General features: G+C 42.9%; 1 protein-coding gene across 3 annotated transcripts in view; it reads left to right on the top strand.

Moving 5' to 3' along the window:
- The window catches only part of kcnj3a (potassium inwardly rectifying channel subfamily J member 3a), a 42,495-nt gene that overhangs the window by 1,701 nt on the left and 19,520 nt on the right, over window positions 1-21,274 (top strand). Inside the window, exons 1-3 of one of the 3 annotated variants that reach the window (XM_086052569.1) lie at window positions 6,161-6,279; window positions 10,105-10,786; window positions 12,386-12,602. In XM_086052569.1, coding sequence (XP_085908695.1) covers window positions 10,106-10,786; window positions 12,386-12,602 — 898 coding nt within the window. In that variant the 5' untranslated portion in view covers window positions 6,161-6,279; window position 10,105. Of the gene's footprint in view, window positions 1-6,160; window positions 6,280-9,347; window positions 9,879-10,104; window positions 10,787-12,385; window positions 12,603-21,274 lie in introns of those variants that run through there. The other 2 variants (XM_086052567.1, XM_086052568.1) reach the window with 2 other exon arrangements.

Here is a 21,274-nt window from a genome sequence, read left to right as displayed (position 1 = left end):
GTCGCCCTGTCACAATTTTTATACCGGCAGAATGCTGGCGGAATGTCAAAAAAAACAAAAAAAAAAAAAAAAAAAAAGATGCCAAATTACTTAAAGAGGAAGTCAAGGCAAGAATATGTTCTATGCAAGCCCACTAGTTGAAACAGGGCATTCTGATCAATATTGCGTTTGTGGAATAAGTGTTAATCCACTCGTTTTTAGCCATCTCTGGGGGCGGCCATTTTGTCTTCTATCGACTGAAAACGACATCACAACTGCTCACAACGACCAATCACGGCTCAGATTCAGAAAACAGGTCAGCCGCGATTGGTCGTTGTGAGCAGTTGTGATGTCATTTTCAGTCGGTAGAAGACAAAATGGCCGCCCCCAGAGATGGCTACAAACGAGTGCATTTTGCTGCTTAACTCATATTCCACAACTAGTGGGCCTGCTGGGAACATATTCTTGAAAAAAATATGTTTTTGGTTGACTTCCGCTTTAAGTATCGTTTAAATAACGGCTTTTGTTTACAAAATCTACTCGTCAGTCGTATTCCAACTTTTCTCGCTGTTGTTTCCTAAAAAGTAGCGCCAAACGACTTTTCCCTTTTTAATTACCCCCCCCATCACGCGAATAACCTCTCCACTTTACAAGGTAAAGCTCTCCAAAGCGGCGGTACTGTGGAACTATTAATAGTCGCTGCAGAGCTGACAACACATCAGTGCCTCACCTCGCTCCCCAAAGGCGCTCCGTTGGGACTGGCTGCGGTTTCAAACAACCTCACACCTGTACGAAGCAAAACCCAGGCTGCTTAACTAGGCCTGCGAGGATAAGATATAGCTGGCCTGCGGCCGGACCAGGGGAGTCCATTAAGGGTGCGCTGCTTTGAAATAATAGCCCTAATGGAGGCCTTATCTTGGACTTTGTTTGGCTCACTGGGGCTCTCGCCAAGGCGGAGCATGATCACAGCGTCTCACCGCGGCGACTGAACGCTTGTCGTTTATATAAAGCGGCAGCTCATATTTGAAAGGGATTGTGTACCTTTTGCTCTTCAGAAAGTCGAGCCCCAATCGCCTCATTTGATTTGTCTTTTGAATGAAGGCTTTTACGGGCATCCACCAAGCTAATCCAAGTCACTTCAATAACATCGGTATCAGCTTGAAAATTCCAATCAAACGATGATGGTGTTTAGAGTTTACCGCTTCATTTGATAAGTTTGACAGCAGCAGCAGTTGATGCATTTAAAGAGATACAGATCAGCCTGCTCCACTGATGAATGACACCTTTTTTTGCAACTCGCCGGCGGCCGTCTACAAAACCAATATCAGCCAATAAGAGCGTCGTTGATAAATAGGTTTATCCTTCAGTAAGGTGATTTTTTTTTTTTTTTTTTTTGTAGCAGAAGTTGCGGCCTTCAAAAGAGAAACCACGGAGCTAGTGCATGCTGCAATACATCCCGGAAGAGTCCTTACTGAATTGCATGAAGGTGGAAGTTATTTATAATATTTACATTTAAAGGGTTTTTTTTCCCTTTACATTTTCAATTGGCAATAAAAAAAAAAAAAAACCTGATTTAAAAAAAAATGCAAAAGGTCAAAATGTCAAATTCTAATTTCAAGCTGGGATCAAAACACGAAATAGAAAAACAGGTCATAGGTCACTGGATTTAATTTGTATAGCAAAGATGAGTTGTTAGCCTCCAGAATCACTACCGATACAATCCATTAATTCATTCACTGCCATTGACGAATTTACTTGTCTTTTCACAGTCAGCCACTCAATCTCAGGAACGTATTTATATATTTTTTCAAACATTACGGTAAAAGAGCGTCTGAAAATGTCTGGCAGTGAATGAGTCAAATTACACTCAGGATAAACGTGTTCAAATTGTTATCCTCCTCATGCAAAACATCGGACACGGAAGATGTGTTTTTTTGTTTTTGTTTTTTTTGTCAGCAGAACTGATTCCCAACCACCAAGCACATAAAAGTGCGGTATTTGCCTTTTTTACTGAGAGATTGGCCAAGTTGATCCCCAACGGACCAAACTTCCTCAGACTCCCACTTTCCGTTCCAGCCCGGAATGCGAGCGCGGCCAGGAGGAAGCGCTTTTCAGTCACTCCTGAAACTGGTTGCGAGTGAATCAGCAATGCCAACTGCTGCCAAGAAGTCCATTTCTCTGGCTATGCAACGTAACCTCAATCCAACTCTCGACCCCGCGCCGTCAATCAAAAGTCGACCGGTGGCTTTTATGCCCATCCTCAAAATGTCACAAGTAGACTGAGGAAAACGGAATGGCCCCTCCCCCTTTTCACACCGCCATTGTCTCATTAAGCTGCCTCCACCAGACCGCTTTAAATACTTTCCGTGCCTCGACTCCAAACGCCGCGCTGTACATTTTGTGTCCCATCTCGCCAATTGCCTTTGATGTGCTTGAGCGTATGCCGTACAGCCTGTTTCTCCCCGGCTTCGATATAACAAGGTCCATCAACTAAGTGATTCCAATCATGGGCCGAGGCAGCTCAGGAGGGAGGGGAGGATCATCAAACGCCGCGCCGTTTTTCCTATTGGCTCCGCAGACAACGTCCTGCAACTAATTGTCCCGTCGGAGAACCAGGGAAGCTTTTCGGTTGCGTCAATGCATTCGGTTTCTAATCGGAACATCGGTAAGGTCGATGGTATCCCGGCATTCCTCGGGGATCCAGTCCTGCGCTAACAGGAAAATAGATAAGTGCGTCCATATCTGTCAATTTAGCGGCCGCTATTTGGGATCTCCGTGCCAGGTCCCCACGACGCGACACATCCGAGGCCGCGCGGGGTGTACGAAAGCAGCGTTTTCTGCCGCGTGCTCTTGTGTGGTTTCCAATCCATTTGAAGGATGGATGTGGCCCTTGCAAGCATTTCCAATGCGATAATCTCCATTAGGGGACAAAAGCAGTGATTGGCTTGAGGGGCCTTGACGCTTTCAGCGGTAATTGTGTCGTAATCAATCGTCGGCCTGCAAGAGCTTTGCCTCAAAAGCCGCGTCGCTATTTTTTCGACAACTAATAAGAACTGGTTGGGTAGCGCACGGGGGGGGGGTACACGGTTGAAGTGAGAGAAATAATTTACCGGTACTGTGAAATTGGATTGTTTGATAACAATAATGTGTCAAAAGCACACCGTTGTTCATATCGAAAGGTACAAATCAATCATAAAATAAGTCAGGCAGACTTTTTAGTGAAAGCAGACGTTTTATGTTGCCCGCAGGTGAAGATTACAACGGAAGCCGGAAAAATGAGAGAAAGATTGTCCGATATGATTGCCGATCCATTCGGAGAATGACCTCCGACGACGGCTGATTCTAAGAGGAGCGCAAGTGCATCTCATGTTCTACTTTGCCCTGATTGGATTAACAAATCAATCCCCTCCACATCCGCCCATCAGGGGTTATTTTTGTTCAGTGGGTTACAGACGGACATCAAAGTATTTGTCATTATTGCCGGACGAAAGTTGGACCGGGCTACTGCGATTGATTCAAGAAGAAGAAGAAGACGCTTACTGCCAGTAAAGACGGTTGGACCAGAAAAAAAAAGAAAAATAATTCAAAAGAATAAAAAAAAGGCAGTAGACAGCAGACCTCCACCAATGTACAATAAAAGATTGCGGTCTGAATATCAACTCAATTGAATTGAACAAAATATTTGTAGGAACATTTTTTTTTGTGCTCATGAAGAAAACTGAAGAAAAGGGGGAAAAAAAAAAAAGAGACCATGATAAATCAGAAACTGGACAACTCCATAGAAATTAAAAAATAAAAATCAAGGGGAGTTAAAAAAAAAAAAAAAAACGAGAAAAATAATGTGGAAATTGCACAAGTGTGCACACCCTCACAGCCGTGATGTGGATGCTTTGAAAATGAGCCAATCACATTCAAAGTGCCGCCATTTTAAAATGCGTCCAACTCCAAATACATTTGAGTGTGTTCTAGTAGGCTTTTCCTGACTTTTTGCTTTCTATCAGAAGCCTGAAGGTTCAGTGCTAACACTAACTGCGATTTGGAACTGTTCATAATTCCTTTCATCTTGTCTTCACTGTATGCTGTTCCTTGGTGATGTGCAGTGTTGTGGTTGTGCCCCCCCCCCATCCATCTATTTACCCTCATCATGGTTACTGTATGCCTGATGAAGTCAACTTTAGGGCAGGGTTAAACTGTCCTATAGTCTACCCGTTCGCAGCCACATTTTCAATCATACATCATAAACTGGGATCAAAACATAACACCCTACAATCCCCGTTCGCGTAACAATAGACACGTTTCCTTCCCGCCCGAACAGCTCATCTGCATAGAGTCCAGTTTAGGGCACCGTGTTTCACATCAGCTGCCTCCTGGCGTGTGACAGGAACAAGCCCCGGCATGAACCTCCTCCTTGTATTCAGCTGTCACAGACACAGCCGGTGGGGGTTCGGTCAAAAGTGTGCTGAAAAGGCTTCTCTTCGAACAAATGAAAGAAAGAGGAGGCACCCCAAAGCAAGATGATAACCACCAACATTTTTGCTTCATTATGATTTCTGTATTTTTTTTATTTTTTAGTTAAGTTTAATAAGGGCGACATCAGTCATTGCCAGCCCAGTTCAAATGGATTTTGGACTTTTGCATAGCTGTCAGTGGCAGGCGATAAGTTCACTTATTGTGAAAGACGGGATCTCTTATACGGCCGTCAATGAATGCATTGTTAATTCTAATTATGAATTATGATAATGAATGTCACCAGACAAACATAACTGCAAGTGAGATTTGACTCCATTCGACCAATCGAATGGAGGCAGGCAAGCATGTGACCGCACGCAGCCTTTGCGCAGCCCCACAAACATAAAGTCACTTTATGTGAAATGTGGCATCTACATTTACTGGAAACCACCCGTGACCCCCCCCCGACAGAGGACAAGCGGAAAGAAAATGAACGGATAGACGGAAAAAGAACATCCACGTCATCTGCCTAAAATGTCGACATTCCATGTCAATCGAATGTACTATTAGGGTTAGGGTGAAAAAAAAAAAAAAGCTATGTTTTTAGCCTACGTTTTACCAAAACGTTCAAACATTTTTATCAAGACGTTCGAGCCCCCACTCTTCCACACATATATAATGATTCATCTCCGCTTGGTGAGCCTATTTGTGCTGTTTCACGTGCGTCAACAAAGTTAATTTAAAAATACATGATTGATTTAAAACAATTTTGTTGTGCAATATTTGAATCGACACATTCCTATTTTAGATTTCAAACTATTTGACAGTCTGGTGCCGTTTGAAAAAAACAAAAAACATAAACCAGATGTTACTCAGAACTTTCAGTAGTTTGCTCACTGTACACTTACTCAAGTAATTATTTTGGAGGACTACTTTTGACTCTGACTGAAGTCATATTATTCCAAAGTAACAGTTTCATTCATAAGAAGAATTTTGGCCGACTTTGCCCAATTTTCCGATCAGACGGCTCAGCCCCAAAATGTTTGCGTGTGAGATGCTGTCCCTTTTAACAAACAGAGTCCATCTTCTTGACTTTGCATTTCAGGTCAGCGACACTGTTTTTCAACATTTATTAAAAATAAATAAATAAATAAAAACAGTGTGAAAAGTGTATTTTGTCATATGTCGGGCTACTTATTATCATCGGCTTCTTTTTGAGAACCCATTTGCGAGATTGCGCGGTTGACCGTCTGCCTGCGCTAATTGCATCCTTCTGATGCGTGCGCATCCGACAATTGGAAGACACGTCTAATGAGTATATCAGCAGAGAGCTGCCGCTGCACGCTGAGCGTGCCGGCTGCCCGTTGGCCAGTCCTGACTAATAGCCCTATTTTTTGCTGCGCAAATATGTGAATAGCTTCCCCGCCACCCACAATGCTTACCGAATGACCCACTTCCCCTCTCGCAAACTCATTATAAAAAGTTGTGCTCAACTGCAACGTTCACCTGGCAATTAGGATGACCTGCTGTCTGAAGAAGGGCCTCAACATTTCTCCAACCTGCTATGCAATCATTTATTTGGGTCTCCAAACTCCAATTTGGACTGTTTCGCTGTCAGACCGGACAATGGATAAAAGAAGAAAAGGAAAAAAAAAAAAAAAAAAAAACAGGCCGCGGTCGTAGGAGGATTTGTCGGATATCGATCGCCAGAGAAGGGATCCAAATATTGTTTAAAAATAGCACAAAAACCAACCCGATCCAGGTTGACATTTAAGGAAATAAACAACTGAAGACGCATCCGTGGGTTCATTTTCTCATCTGTGCAAAGAGGCCAGCCCGCCTTGTGGCCGCGTAAGTCACTTGGATTGTTTATTGATTTATTCATCTAATGAGACTGGAATGGCTGTTTCTATACCCGTATATCTCCATAGCAACCACTTTCTTGTTTGATATCTAAGTGGCCGTCATCATTGATTTATTGATGAGGCGATTATGGCGTTCGCAAAGAGTAACACTGCCACAACACGTCTCGTAGGGTACAACACGCCACGATATAGTGCGGCGATCTTGGTCTTTGTCATGTGTCTTTGGCTGCGCAAAATCCAAATACCGCAAAAAACGTATACGTCATGTCTTCGAGCGTATCCTTGCCATTACAGTACGTGATCGTAACCTCGTTCATTGTGTGCGCTCAAAAACAGGGCTGAACTCAATTCTGAAATCTGTTGGCAGTTGTGCCTCATTATTCACAGTATGGCAGCACCAGACACTCCTCCATTAAAAACGTAAAAGACATGAAAACACGTCTTTGGTGCTGAGCATTTGGTCGGGTTGCTCGATGATGAAAAATATATTAATCACGATTATTTTGGTAATAACTGAAGTCGATTATTTTGATTTTTTTGGTGTTTAAGCGTAAAAAAGTATACCGACAAATACTTGTCTTTGAAAGTCTAAGTTCCTTTTTGGACCGAACAAAATGGATAAAATTAGTTATTATAGAATAAAAATTAAAAAAAAAGGGGGCAAATGGATCAATTCAATTATGATTTCCTTGTGTAAACAAACAGTGCGTTGGGTATAAATGCATATTAATTGTTTTTTACGATTATGCCAATTTTGTAATCGTGGAGTGTAATAATCGTAATTGTAATTTAATTTCGATTAATTGCACAGCCCTAACATTTGGATTCCAAAAGTTGGTCGGGGGGCGCGGGGCGCAGTTGTGCTTCCGCCCTGCGCGAGCAGCCTGTCACTTTTAAAGGGAATAAAAGGAGTCACTTTGATTGGCCATGATTGATGTCGGTTGTGAACACTCCCACAGCAGTGCAGCCCTCCCCCTCGCAGATCCGCCGGCCTGCCCTTCTCTCTAAAAGCAGAGATAACCGAGCCCTTGATGTTCCAGACTGAAGACTCGCTCGTGTGACTTGAGCCAACCTGGAGAGTCTCGACTGTAGCCAGCTCCCGCCCGATAACTCCAGCGTGGCCTGTTTTCCTTTGTGGCCGCTACACCCGGCACCTTGTCTACAGAGATTTCGTCGAGTTTTTCTCAGCGAGAGTGACAGCAGCCCTTCCCTCAAAGCGCTCCGCCAGGACCTTGTGTGAGGGCTTAATGGGATAATGCTAGTCTAGTGCACGCTGCCACGGGATGCGGGGGGAGGGGCTTGGGGGTCATTAGAGGTTGTTTTGCACAGGTGACAAAAAAGCAGCTGTAAACACGGTGCATTTGTCACCAGAGAGGACACGTCTGCTTGGCAACACGTACAGTAGATGTTGCAAGTGGATTTGGTAAAAAAAAAAATAAAAAAAAAAAAAAATAGACCACAATATATGTTAGTAAAGCTAACGGCAAAAAAAAAAAAAAAAAAAAGAGAATATGCTGTATAATGTGTCCAGTTCATTTGTAAAAGTGATTTGTGATTTTTTTGGGGGGGATTTCAGCTGAATGTATTCAGTCCGGGACGGCTTCTGTCTTGCGACCTCACACAGAGATATTAATAAAATTGAATGTTTGTTGTCACATGTAGGACACAGCCTTTACTTGCCAACAATTCCTCAGTGATCCCGCAGGCCTCTTCGGAGCCTCCCTGACCTGATTTTGTCTCATCTTTTCATCCATTTTGGAAGGACCTCCGGATTTGGTCCTCAGCAATGTCACTGTGATTCCATATTTTCTTTTTCCTTCTCTGGGCTCCACCGTTTATGTAACGCCGCGGGACTTCTTTTATGATTTTCTCTTCTGCAGCCAGTAAAATACCTTTGGCGCTTCATGAGCTTTTTGGCTTTTGTTGTAGTGCGCAACTTACTCAACCCCAAAGTCAGAATGCCCCAAAAGTGGTCAAATTGGGGAGTTGGTCCAATCCAACAGGTTTTCTGGCACAAATATGCTGACAAATTGTATTATTACTTCCCTGCAAATTATAGAGGTTAATTTTCCTAGCTAGATGAATGAATGACATCACCTATGGGAAGTTGAGAAATCATGACTTCCAATTCCTGAGCATTACTCTGCTCAACATCTCACGACTATGGAAACAGGAGTTGAGAACATTCTCCCATCCATTTCACAACAAACTGATTCATGTTGTCCATAGATGTGAATGCGAGTGTTGAATGGGTTTGTTGCTACACAACCCTGTTCAAATGACGTGTTTCTGATATATTAAAATGAACCCAATGTGACCATTAATGTGACTTAGAACCATTACAACTCAATTGGAGATACACAATTTGGGATGTGCAATTAATCGAAATTCAAGTACAATTACGCTCTATGATTACAAAATTGGCATAATCGTGAAAAACGATTATTTACATTCATTTATATCCAACACACTGTTTGTTTACGGAAGGAAATCATTGTTGAATGTACACATTTGCACCTTTTTTTATATTTCATAACTATGAATTGTGTTTGGTCCAAAAGGAAAACTTACCTACATTTATTTGTCTTTATGTTGTTTACGTTTAAACACTTTCTTGTTTTGTACCAAATAAATAAAAGCTTGTTTGAATAATCGTGATTTCAATTATTACCAAAATAATCCTGACTACTATTTTTTTTCACCCCCTCAAAATCGAGCAGCCCTTTACACCATGCGATTTAATCTTCAATAAACTTGATTGGCATTTTTCTGGAATGTGGTGGACGCTGGAATAAATACGGAGAACAAAAGCTGGAGCCTGGATTCGAACCTCCACCCCATTACTGTGAGGCGAATATTTACCAAACAGCTCGCCATGCAGCCTCAGCTCACTTTATTAACAGTCAATGATCCACTTTTCAATCAGAACGAATCCCTTCCACTTTCTGCGCCTGTGTGTTGTTCCACACTGCCCCCCCCCCCCCCTCTTTACCTCCCACCCGATCGCCTGTCATTGTGCCACCGCCAGAAGCCAGTGAACGCATCACTGGCGGCGTGTGCGAGTGCGCAGGAGCAGCTCGCCGAGAAGTCAGATGGAAAGAAAGCAGCAGAGGAGGAGGACATCGTCATGAGAGTCCACTCCACGTTTGCTTGAAAGAGGAGAGAATGACAAAGTGGACCAACTAAACCATTTGGATGCACGTTTCCACCCGCCCGGTCCGAAGCGGGACTGCAGAAAGAGAGCGAGAGCGATTAAGCCCGCGGCGGCGAGCGCGCGCCGAGTTTTCCTCCCCGATCCTGGCAAACCAGCTCATTACGCGGTGCTTTTAGGACTGCGCGGAAGCGCGTGGATTCGGATTTGGAGCTATTTGCGTTTGAGCAAGTTCTGTCCTGTGATGAGGAAGCGGCAAGAAGTGGACACCTTAGCTTGTTGTGCGTAATTTGTTGTTTTCCGTCCCTCCCTCTCGCGTCTCGTATGGCTTCCCTCGGCCGGCTTGTGCAAGTACACGCGCCCTGGTGATTATTTCATGGCTGCGGGGCGCAGCGGGAGTCGCGCGTGGAGAAAGAGGACGGTGTGAGCAGAAGGCAAGCGAGGCAGCGCACTTTTTATTCACCCCCCCCCCCCCACCCCCGCCCCCCTGCTTTTTATTTTATTTTCGTCTTTGCGCACGGACACTGGAGGAGGAGGAGGCGGTGGTGGAGGAGGAGGCGGCGGCGGCGGCGGCGGCGGCGGCAACTCACACCGGCGGACTTTTATTTGTCTCCTCACCACTATTATTATTTTCTCACTGCATCTTGTTTTCTTCCGTAGTATGTCTGCACTCCGAAAGAAATTCGGGGACGATTACCAGGTAGTGACCACCTCATCCAGCGGCTCTGGCTTCGGCAACCAGGCGCCGGCGGAGAAGAAGCGCAAGCGGCAGCGCTTCGTGGACAAGAACGGCCGCTGCAACGTCCAGCACGGCAACCTGGGGGGCGAGACCAGCAGGTACCTCTCGGACCTGTTCACCACCCTGGTGGATCTGAAATGGCGCTGGAACCTCTTCATCTTCATCCTCACCTACACGGTGGCCTGGCTCTTCATGGCGTCCATGTGGTGGTTCATCGCCTACGTCCGCGGGGACCTGAACAAGGCGCACAACGACAAGTACACGCCGTGCGTGGCCAACGTGTACAACTTTCCCTCGGCCTTCCTCTTCTTCATCGAGACCGAGGCCACCATCGGCTACGGCTACCGCTACATCACGGACAAGTGCCCCGAGGGCATCATCCTCTTCCTCTTCCAGTCCATCCTGGGCTCCATCGTGGACGCCTTCCTTATCGGCTGCATGTTCATCAAGATGTCCCAGCCCAAGAAGAGAGCCGAGACGCTCATGTTCAGCGAGCACGCCGCCATCTCCATGCGTGACGGGAAGCTCACGCTCATGTTCCGGGTGGGCAACCTGCGCAACAGCCATATGGTCTCGGCGCAGATCCGCTGCAAACTGCTCAAAGTGAGTCGCGCAAGCGTCGCAAGTCTTTGGACGCATGCCCCTGGCGTGCGCCGGAGACCGCTGGCGGGAACTAACCAAGTACAAATACTTTATTATTGTAAACAAAACAGTGGAGCTGGTGTGATAAGTCTTCTTAACATTTTTTTTTTTTTTTTTTACAGCTAGGATATGTGTTGTTGATACATAATTCGGTTTTGCCAAGTAAATATAACATTTTGACATTATCCATAACCGCATTCTTCCAATCAAAAGCAATTTACACAATATCTGCAGCGTCATTTCGCATATAACACTGGGGAGGGGGGGGGGGGCTCTTTCAATTAAATTAAATCATGGAAAGAATTCCCTTATAATGAAATGGTTTTTCTTTAAGTATTAGGCAGCTATATTGTGTATTTCGTTTGGGACAACATCATGTATTATAGTTAATTTAACGAAATTGTACTAGGATCGAATGCAACTTCATTTATTGTTAAAATGTGGCCAGGGCAAATTCACATTTACAGATTGAGTTTGAGTGTTCGGTTATGTTTTTGGAATTTGGGAGGAAACCATGCGGTGAACCAAGGGAAAAACTCCACGCAGGAAGGCCAGAGGACAGATTTGAACCTACAACCTCTTAGCTGTGAGACGGATGCGCTAACCAGTCGCCACGGTGACACAAGAAACATGCAAACGGCACATTTGTCAAGTTTTCCACATGTGCTCTCAACACGTGATGATGTCTCAGCATAGAAACCTTGATTGCCTCGAGTTGTTTCAGCGCGAACGGATTAAATGTGAAGTCGAGCAGATGTTGTACAAATTCTTCTTGATTTAATCAAGTTCATCTCTCAAACATGAAATTATTGATGACCAATTACACGATAGGTTGATGAAAATTAAACGGGCAGCCATGGACATGTCATAAAGGACAAATACAGAAAAACCCTTTCACGTTCGCTGCCTGCTATTTGGCAGATTTTTATTTGATTTTTTTAATACAGTCAATAACTATTTTGGTCAAACGCTCGTTTGTATTGGGTGTAATTCTACTTTTGACCACTTGATGACAGCATACTTATTTAGATTGAGACGGTGTAAATATGAAAGAAGAAGAAGAAAAAAACTGAAAGTATATTTTTTCCAAATTATTGAACGTCATCCACTGTAATCCTGCTTTTTATGCTTACAGAAAGCGGCAGCTGTAAATTCTTTTTATAATGTACATCTTGGCGCATGATTATTGATGTATATCGTGAATGATAAATTTGACGGTTTGGAAAAACCGGGATTTGTTTCCCAAAGCAGTTTATTTCTTTGCATCAACGTTTTATTGTCTTTTTATACAACACAGTTCTATTTTCCTTTATTAAAAGTAAGAATAAAACAGTACATATTTTCGCTGTTTTTCAAAAATTTTTTTTTATGAGAGCCAACTCACGTTTTATGTAGAAAAAAAACGCTTATGGATGTTTATGTACATTTCTTTTCAAGAATGTTTTTGGGATATTTTTATTTGTTTCTGTTTTGTAATGCATTCATAATTAGCGTCAATTATAGATGGATTTTCGCTGTTCATGACATGACAAACGCGCTTCCTTGTCTCCTCACCCTCAGTCTCGGCAGACCCCCGAAGGCGAGTTCCTTCCCCTGGACCAGTTGGAGCTGGACGTAGGCTTCAGCACGGGGGCGGACCAACTCTTCCTGGTCTCGCCGCTCACCATCTGTCACGTGATTGACACCAAAAGCCCCTTCTACGACCTCTCGCAGAGGTCCATGCAAACGGAGCAGTTTGAAATCGTGGTGATACTGGAGGGCATCGTGGAGACCACGGGTGAGTACGCCCGCTCAAATCCGCCGCGGTATTTTTGTTTGGCTTTGCCTGAAATGCCGCGGCACCTATTCGTGGAGGTGAAATATGAACGGTATTGATCTTTGTCATCGTTTACCAGCTGACAGCCAAATGAGCTTCTTATCGAACCCGTGATTGCGTTTCATTGATTTTGCCGTCTGTGGCGTACGTCGCTGGTAATAGTAGCAGTTAGCGTTTATACATCGCGGATGATTGATTTTGGTTTCGGGTCATGTCATTTACAACCTATGTATTTTAACACCACTGGGTGAAGAAATGGAGCTAAGCGTCAATGTACGGCAGGGAAAGAAATATCAACGTCGCAGGATCTCGCGTCTCTCGAGGCATAGGATGGATAGAAAATGTTTTGAAAGTTGAATACAGTCGTTTATTTCTAGGGTACATTCTATCTGCACGCTTAAAAGTCACCCAAAAAACGGGTGAAAGAGCCCACTCAGTACCGGCTCCAAATGACGGGTTTTTTATACCTAGCATATTGGGTTGAGGATTTGACCCAGCATGTTGGGTCAAGGTTAGGATCCAACAAAGGTTTTACTGATGGGTTAATGGGCCACCAAAATTTTCAAAGAATGTGAAATTAATTCAACTTCAGTACAGAAAAGGGGCAACCAATCGCCCAAATCCAATCTTCAACCAAATCTGCAGAGTCAAATCAATGAACCCAACCTTGGGTAAAAGTACCCCAATCTGCTCCAAATCCACAGCTACCCAGCGAGCGGGTTAGGAAGACAACCCGGCATTTTTTTTTAGCGTGTATATGAACATGGTTGATGCTTTATGGTCCTCTCAGTTTTAAAGCGGAAGTCAACGCAAACTTTTTTTTTTCCCAATATGCTCTATGAAAGCCCACTAGTTGAAACATTTGCATTTGTGGAATATAAATTAAGCATCGAAATGCACTCGTTTTTGGCCATCTCTGGGGGCGGCCATTTTGTCTTCTGTCGACTGAAAATGACATCACCGCTGCTCACAGCGACCAATCACGGCTCAGATTCAGAAAACAGGTCAGCCGCGATTGGTCGTTGTGAGCGGTTGTGATGTCATTTTCAGTCGACAGAAGACAAAATGGCCGCCCCCCGGAGATGGCCAAAAACGAGTGGATTAACTCTTATTCCACAAACGCAATATTTATCAGAATGCTTTGTTTCAACTAGTGGGCTTGTATAGAACATATTCTTGAAAAAAAAAAAAAAATGTTTGCGTTGACTTCCGCTTTTAAGTGTTTTGCCGCCTCTTTTTGGCAGCCATGCATATTTGCAAATTCCTTTCAGGAGGGGATGTCAAATGTGGCGTTTCGCTCTTCGCCTTGGCAAAATGTTGATAATACGAGATTGTAAAATGTGATTCCCACCCCCGAGTGTACACTTGTGAGCTCCGCTTTCAAACACTTTTGACAATTCCGCTGTCCTCAGCTGCTTCTTCCGCTCATCCAGCGAGATACTTCACGGTGGCTATTCTCTCGGCGAGATAATCATTTGCTTTGTGGTCTCCCTTTGGAATTGGGGATTTCCATTTTCCATGATAAGCAGTGCCTCAAGTACGGTTCTTTTAAATTCACGGCGTGTTTGACGCAGCCGGTAAAGTGTGAGGGAATTCCTCCAATGCGATAGTCAAGACGACGAGATCAGTGGCGGCAGACTTTCGAAAATGGAAATGAGCCTTTCAATTCCTAATGGAATGTGTTCGTAGTAAGTTAATGCGCCTTCATTAGCACTCGAGGCGGTGTGAGGCCTCCTTTATTTGCACCTTCTACGTACGGGTGCGCGCGCGTGTACGTGTCATTGTGGGAAATTTTGGGCCTGAAGACGGACTGACTGTAATGAGAACTGTCGCGGGGTCTGCTGAAGTCAGGCTAACCGCCAATATGTCTGCCTGTGTGTGGGACAGATTACCTGCACCCCGCCTCCCGCTTGATACATTTTGCTCTTACATCATGATATTCAATGAATGCCCGCTATATGTTACCTGCTCAAAGTGATGATGTTATGTTGAGGGTCATTCCCCTGACGAGAGAGTGACAACATGCAGTAAGGAATACTTTAAATAATGTTTTTTTTTTTTTTTTAATAAGTTTAATATCAAAATCTTTTTATATATGGGTCTGATATGTATTTTCCATGATAACTGGAGGTTCAGTGTACACTCATTGGACACTTCATTAGGTACACTTTCACAATCCAATGTAAACCAATACATAGTGCGACTCGGGTTGCCAACTCCCTGAAAAATAAATAAGGGACACCTTATCACTAAATATATATTTTTAAGTGGAACTAATCGGATACTAACCTACCTGCCAACCTACCTACTAGGGGTGGGAATCTATGGGTACCTCACGATTCGATCCGATTCCGATTCAGAGGCCAACGATTTGATTCAATTCGAATTCAGAGGCCAATGATTTGGTTCGATTCCGATTTCAATGCATCACTACATTGGCTTACATTCAATAATCCATGTAAAACACTGCTACCTTTTTAAAAACAAAAAACTCAAAGAAGAGCAATGATTTATATTTCACACTTTGACTTCACTGCGCTCGTATGAGGATTTGCTTGTTCCGTCATCCTGTTACCTATTAGCTTAGCCTAGCACAGACGTCTGACGTACAAACGCACTTAATCACTTGCGCATGCTTTTAATTTTTCAATCTAAACTTTAAATATCGATTATTAATACCTAGGAATCAATTCAAAATCTTTTTAACACGCTGAACCACGCATAAAAAAAACGATTATAATTCCCACCCCTACTAACTAACTACCTACCTACCTACCTATCCACCCATCCAATGGCGGGAAACTAAAAAAAGGTTGCTTTGTTATGCGTTATGACATTTTTCAGGATACTTTTTTCTTTGACTGTTTTGACATTCGCTTGATTGATTTTTTTCCCATTGCACAAAGATTGAGGAGAAGACTGCCTGATGACTGCATGAACATTGAAAGTCGACTTAAACAGAAACGCGAGTACAGCAATTGAATTGCAGCTGCGTGTCGATCTGCAAGTCCGCGGCCAGATTTACTCACTGTGATGGCGTTGTTAGACTACAAGAAGCTGTCATTAAACTGTACGGGCAAAAATCAATATGAAGGCTGAGCTTCAAGAGGACCGCCCAAGGGTCTATATAACAACAATCATGCCGATTCCATCTTAAGTTTGTCACTTATCATAACAACATAGAAGAATGGAATGCTTTGATGATAATGATGATGATAATAATAATAATGATGAGAATTACATGCTTGAGCCTTCACCGCGAGCAAATCCAACTGGACATACGGGCAATATCGGGAAATATCTCAATGAACGTTGGGTTCTCTTTCTATTTAACCCATTGTATTTAATACTGAAAGCTAGGCTAAGCTAGCAAACTAACAAAGAATATCCATCCATATGTTTTCTATAGGGCTCGTCCGGTTTATATTTTTGGAACGATTGTTCTCCCTGCCAGTAGCGTTCCAAAGATCTGACTTTCACGACTTTCTAGTTTGGCTGCACAATTCATTATTAAGCTGCCTAATGTCAACCGCTCTGTTGGTGAGAGAAGAAAGCACAGCAGACATTAGAGATGAGGAGCTTCGAAAGGGAGCAGATCATCAAAGTATTTGTTGAAAAGTAATGCAGTAAAAATAGAGTTGTTTTCCCAACCATGATGAATAATTGTGATTACAATATTGATTGATCGTGATGATTATTTTGTCCAGATTCGCGCAGCCCTTCTAACAACATCTATACTTTAAAATGGCCTTTCATCAAATGCAGTTTGGAAATGACTCGCCATCACACATGGACAAAGGACAGCAATTTTCACTTTGGTACAGAAACACCATTTTTTAAAAAAACATTATATATAATTTAGTTTGGCCTGGACTGCTTATTTTGCCTTTAAATTGAAAATCATTCATAAATCATTTGTTTGCATGTGTGGTTTGGCAATGATACGACAATTTCCGACGTTTGCGTTTATGTTGCAGTCACATTGGCTGATATTTGAGTCATATCTGATGTGCGCCCTTATAAGATGGACGCCCGAGGCTGTGTGAAGTTGCATTTCGGACACGGCGATATCCCGCTTTGGTGAGTTCTGTCTGAAAGGGATAAGCGAGGAAATCTTGGCTCTCCCGCTATGCTTCTGATGCGACAATTTGCCGTGCAGGCGGTGTGAACGCGGCTTAACAAACAAGTACATGGCATACTTTTTGGAGAGCCGGCCATCCAGAAGTCTCGAAATCCAAATCTACACCTTTTGGTCTGTTCGCAGACATCCGAGCTGAGAATGGAGTCACTGGAGTGTTTGGAGTTCCAGTTGTTTACAAACAAGTTCCAAGTCTTTTGAGTGCATGGCGCTTCTAAAACCGAAGCGATCGATGCTAACTGTTAGCATGTCAATGGAATTTTTGTTGTTTGTACGTACTAAGCTATGCAGACTTTCTTAAGGAAAAACTATGTGGTTGTTTTAAAAAGGGCTGAACAGTTAACTGAATTCAAATTGACCGCAATGTAGCGTAATACAATTTTCAAATCATAAACGCAGTAAATTGGGGGGGGGGGGGGGGGATCAGTTCCATTTTAGTCGGTTGGTAGTCTTTATTTTATATATATATATATATAGGAATACGTTCCACGTGTTTACATATTGTTTCATGAAACATGAAAAGTTGAAGTGATAAAGCCACATATTTGGTTGTATTATTGTTGTAATCCGATTTATGGCTTACTGATTTATGTTTACGCTCTACTTTTTGCGTAAAATATTGTGACGTTGTTGGAGTGAACGCTTCAATGACTGCAAGTCTGTTTAGTAAGTCAACATTTCTAATTGAAGTAGATGAATAAACTGTCTCTTGCATTAGGTCAGGGTTCACTTGACTTTATTAGACCAAAATATTTCTGTATAATAACTCTGATATCGTTTATTCGAGTACACATTAGTTTACTGCATTTGTTTAAAAAATGCATTGGGCAAAGACCTTGAAAAATAATCACATTTGATCGCAATCACAATATTTAGGAAAAAAAAAAAAAATCACAATTAGATTCATCTATCCATTATCCAAAACTGCTTGGATCACAACATTTTGAAGCCTCTTTTTTTTTGTAGATTTGTTCAGCATCTGCCAAACCGCTACTCATTTCAAGCGAGTTAAGATGACCACCATACAGTGCTCGCAAGACAAAGTGAAAAAAAAAAAAGACCAAATGAAGGCGCAAATTTAGAAAAACGTGTAAGTCGGGTCGCTCTCAAGGCACCGCTGTGAATGCATTGCTAATTTTGTCATATGTTCTCCATTTGTCAGAATTAATTATGCGGATGAACCCGATCATTTGAATGCACATTGTGACGGGCACAGATGTAGCTTGAAAGATTTACAGTGTCGGAGGAATTGGCACAGACCAATGCGCGCATCGCAGTCACGGCTTGTACTTGGATCGCTTATTTTCGGGCTGTTACGCTCGCTTGTTTACCTCCCGGATGTTTCCGTGCGGCGGGCCGGCAGCGGCAGCGGCGGAGGAAAAGGGGGCCGACGTAGAAACAATCTACAGTTAAAAATTGATGTACAGTGAAAGTCTAAATCCTCAGACGCTTTCATTTCTGGCCAATGCAACTCTGTTTCCATGGCAACCTCTCCTTGAGTATTGCAGGATTGCAGCACTGCACCTAAACTTAGCTTGTTTCATTCCTATAATATGACAATGATAACAGGATTTGTGTAATAAAGCAGGCAAATATGAGACGGCGGAATGAAATTGCTTTGTTAAGATAGCGCCGCGGCGATGCGCTTAAGGAGGAGCCGACTGAAAGGGGAAAATCACCCACCGGCGTGATTGCAGCACAATGGGGGTGTAATAACAGGTAATATAAATGTGAAGTATGGTGTTTATTAGCGAGGACGTTGTCCAGCTCACCCGATCTGTCCCCGTTATTTTTACACAAACGGATTCAAAGCCGCTCAAACGCGCTCTACTGACTTACAGCTGGACAGTGGAAAGGCTCACTGGGTGGCACCTTGATTCATATGAAAAAAAAAAATAATAATAATCGAAACTTTTTTTCAACAAAAAGTTTCCGAGTTTTTTTTATATGCAGGATAAACATAGGATAATATTGGAATTTTGATTTTTGTGGAAAAAAGTATCAAATGAGTTCTTCCGCTTAAAGAAGTCAACCCGAACATTTTTTTTCAAGAATATGCAAGCCCTCTAGTTGAAACACGGCATTCTGATTAATTTTGTGTTTGTCGACTATAAGTCAAAGCAGCAAAATGCACTCGTTTTTAGCCATCTCCGGGGGCGGCCATTTTGTCACTTCTGTCGACTGAAAATGACATCACGGCTGAGCTGTTTTCTGAATCTGAGCCGTGATTGGTCATTGTGAGCAGTTGTGATGTCATTTTCAGTCGACAGAAGACAAAATGGCCGCCCCCGGTTATAGCCAAAAATGAGTGGATTAACACTTATTCCACAAATGCAATATTGATCAGAATGCCCTGTTTCAACTAGTGGGCTTGCATAGAACATATTCTTGTTTGCGTTGACTTCCGCTTTAAGTATTAAATTCAGGTATTTTCTTGTTTTATGAACGATATCATAATGAGTGGGCAGGTAAATCAAGGTAGCATTGTGACCAGCTTAGACTGGCCAAGTCAATCATCGGACCTTAACCCAGTCGAGCATACATTTCACCACCTCAAGAAAGGAGAAATCCCCGGAAACGAACACGAACCGGAAGCGGCTGCAGTAACGGCCTGGAAAAGCATTTGAAAAGAAGAGTGCGACAATCTGCTGAAGTCAATGGGCCGCAGGATTGATGCAGCTATTGCAAATACGGTTTACGCCACCAAATATGATATGTTCATAACTTGAAGTTCATTTCATGTCCGTTGCGATACTTTTGCTCACTTGAAAAGTGGGTGGCTTCAAACTAAAGGTGCTGACACCGACAAGTAAATACCGTCAAATAAAAACTGCAATTCGGAACTTTTGTCTCATATTCACCTTTTGATCTGAAACACAAACGTCTTTAGTATCCAACAAATTGATCTTAAAATGGTCCCATGTGGCTCCTTGAAAGTGCTGCCTAAAAATTTGCACCCCCCCCACCGCCCACCCCGTTCATCATTTACGTTGCACATCCCTGCTTTACAAGGTGAACTTTTGCACCATTGCAACAAAATACCGAGTGCGTAGGATTGTTCTACTTGCCCCCCCCCCCCCCCCCAACCTCTGCATTGTATAAGAACGCCACGAGCTCTTCCTCCTTCCTTCCTTGTGAGTCGCAGCCCAAGGTGGTTTGATCACAACTTCATGCGCTCTCCAAATGAGACGTGTAGGTTTGCTCCTGGAATAAGGCCAGGAGTGCCTCCGTTGTATTTTTACTTTGTTTTGTCGAATGCTTTCGCGCCGTCGTGCTCAGGTTCTGTCGGCTGCACGCCGCGCCGCAATTAACGCAGCGCCGCGGCTGTCTGTACTGGGGGGAAAAAAACCTCAAATCTCTTCTACTAAAAGTCGAGGATGGCTTAACGGGAGACATTAGCCAACACAAGCGACGCCGCAGCATGTCGCTTTTGCGCTAATGATCTTGCTCTACAACAGACACACACACACACATCAGGCAATGTCTGTTGGACACAACATTAGGTACACACAGGATCGATAAAGTATCTGCCGCCACAACCTAATGATTCCAATACAGGAGCTGCCACAAAAAAAAAAAATCAGCAATGATGCAGTATACAAACTGTTTGTTCATTAAAGGAGTATTAGGGCTAGTCTGCAAAGTAAGAAAGAAACTCATTTTTGAGAACAAAAGTTGCATAGTTTTGAAATGAAAGTTGTGTGTTTCAACTAAAGTCGTCTTACTAACTACAGATATGCAACATGTATGTTTGAAAATAATTGATCAAACATAGCCAATAAACTTGATAAGGCCAAGAGGCCACGCAGTGCGACTGCGACGACTCCTTTGGCATTCGCTGAGTTTGCCGAACAAACGGATGGCTCCCCTTTTAGAAAGTGTTAATAATGCAATTATCTGCTCCACTTTATGGGAAATCATTTTTCTAGCAAACGATGCAAACTTGTGCTACATCCTTCCCTCTGGAATGACCTCCCATTGGTTGTTAGGCAAGCCCCCTCTCTGTCCATTTTTAAAACCCGGTTGAAGTTTTCCACAATTTCTTTTCTCTGGCTTTTGATCAGACCTGAAATTTTCGGCTCTTTTCCGGTGTCAATTGTATATAGCGTTTTATGTTAATTTATTGGCTTTATTTATATTCCATATTATTTATGGCTATATTTATTGATACATGTATCACAGCCTTTTATTGTTTTTGTTCTATTTATTGTATTGTTTGGAAAGTGCTTTGTTACAGCTCCAGCTGTTACGAAATGCGCTATATGAATAAAATTGTGTTGTATTGTATTGTATCAACATAATGTCCACCAGCGGCCGAGAATCCCATAAAAAAAAGTTTCCAAAATTGGAGATACATTTTTTTTTTTTTTTTCACATGACAGCGACGATATGTTGTGGTCAATACAATACTATGCGTGTTGTGTCATTTGTTGGAAAAAAAACATGAGAAGATAATAGCGCCGATTTCATTGATTTGACAGGATTATGAATTATT

Source organism: Filicampus tigris, chromosome 14 (assembly GCF_054856515.1).
Source record: "Filicampus tigris isolate MCC_2025a chromosome 14, RoL_Ftig_1.0, whole genome shotgun sequence".
In the NCBI taxonomy this organism is placed as follows: Eukaryota; Metazoa; Chordata; class Actinopteri; order Syngnathiformes; family Syngnathidae; genus Filicampus; species Filicampus tigris.
The sequence above is the reverse complement of the archived record's forward strand: the minus strand, read 5'-3'. Positions and strand labels throughout refer to the sequence as shown.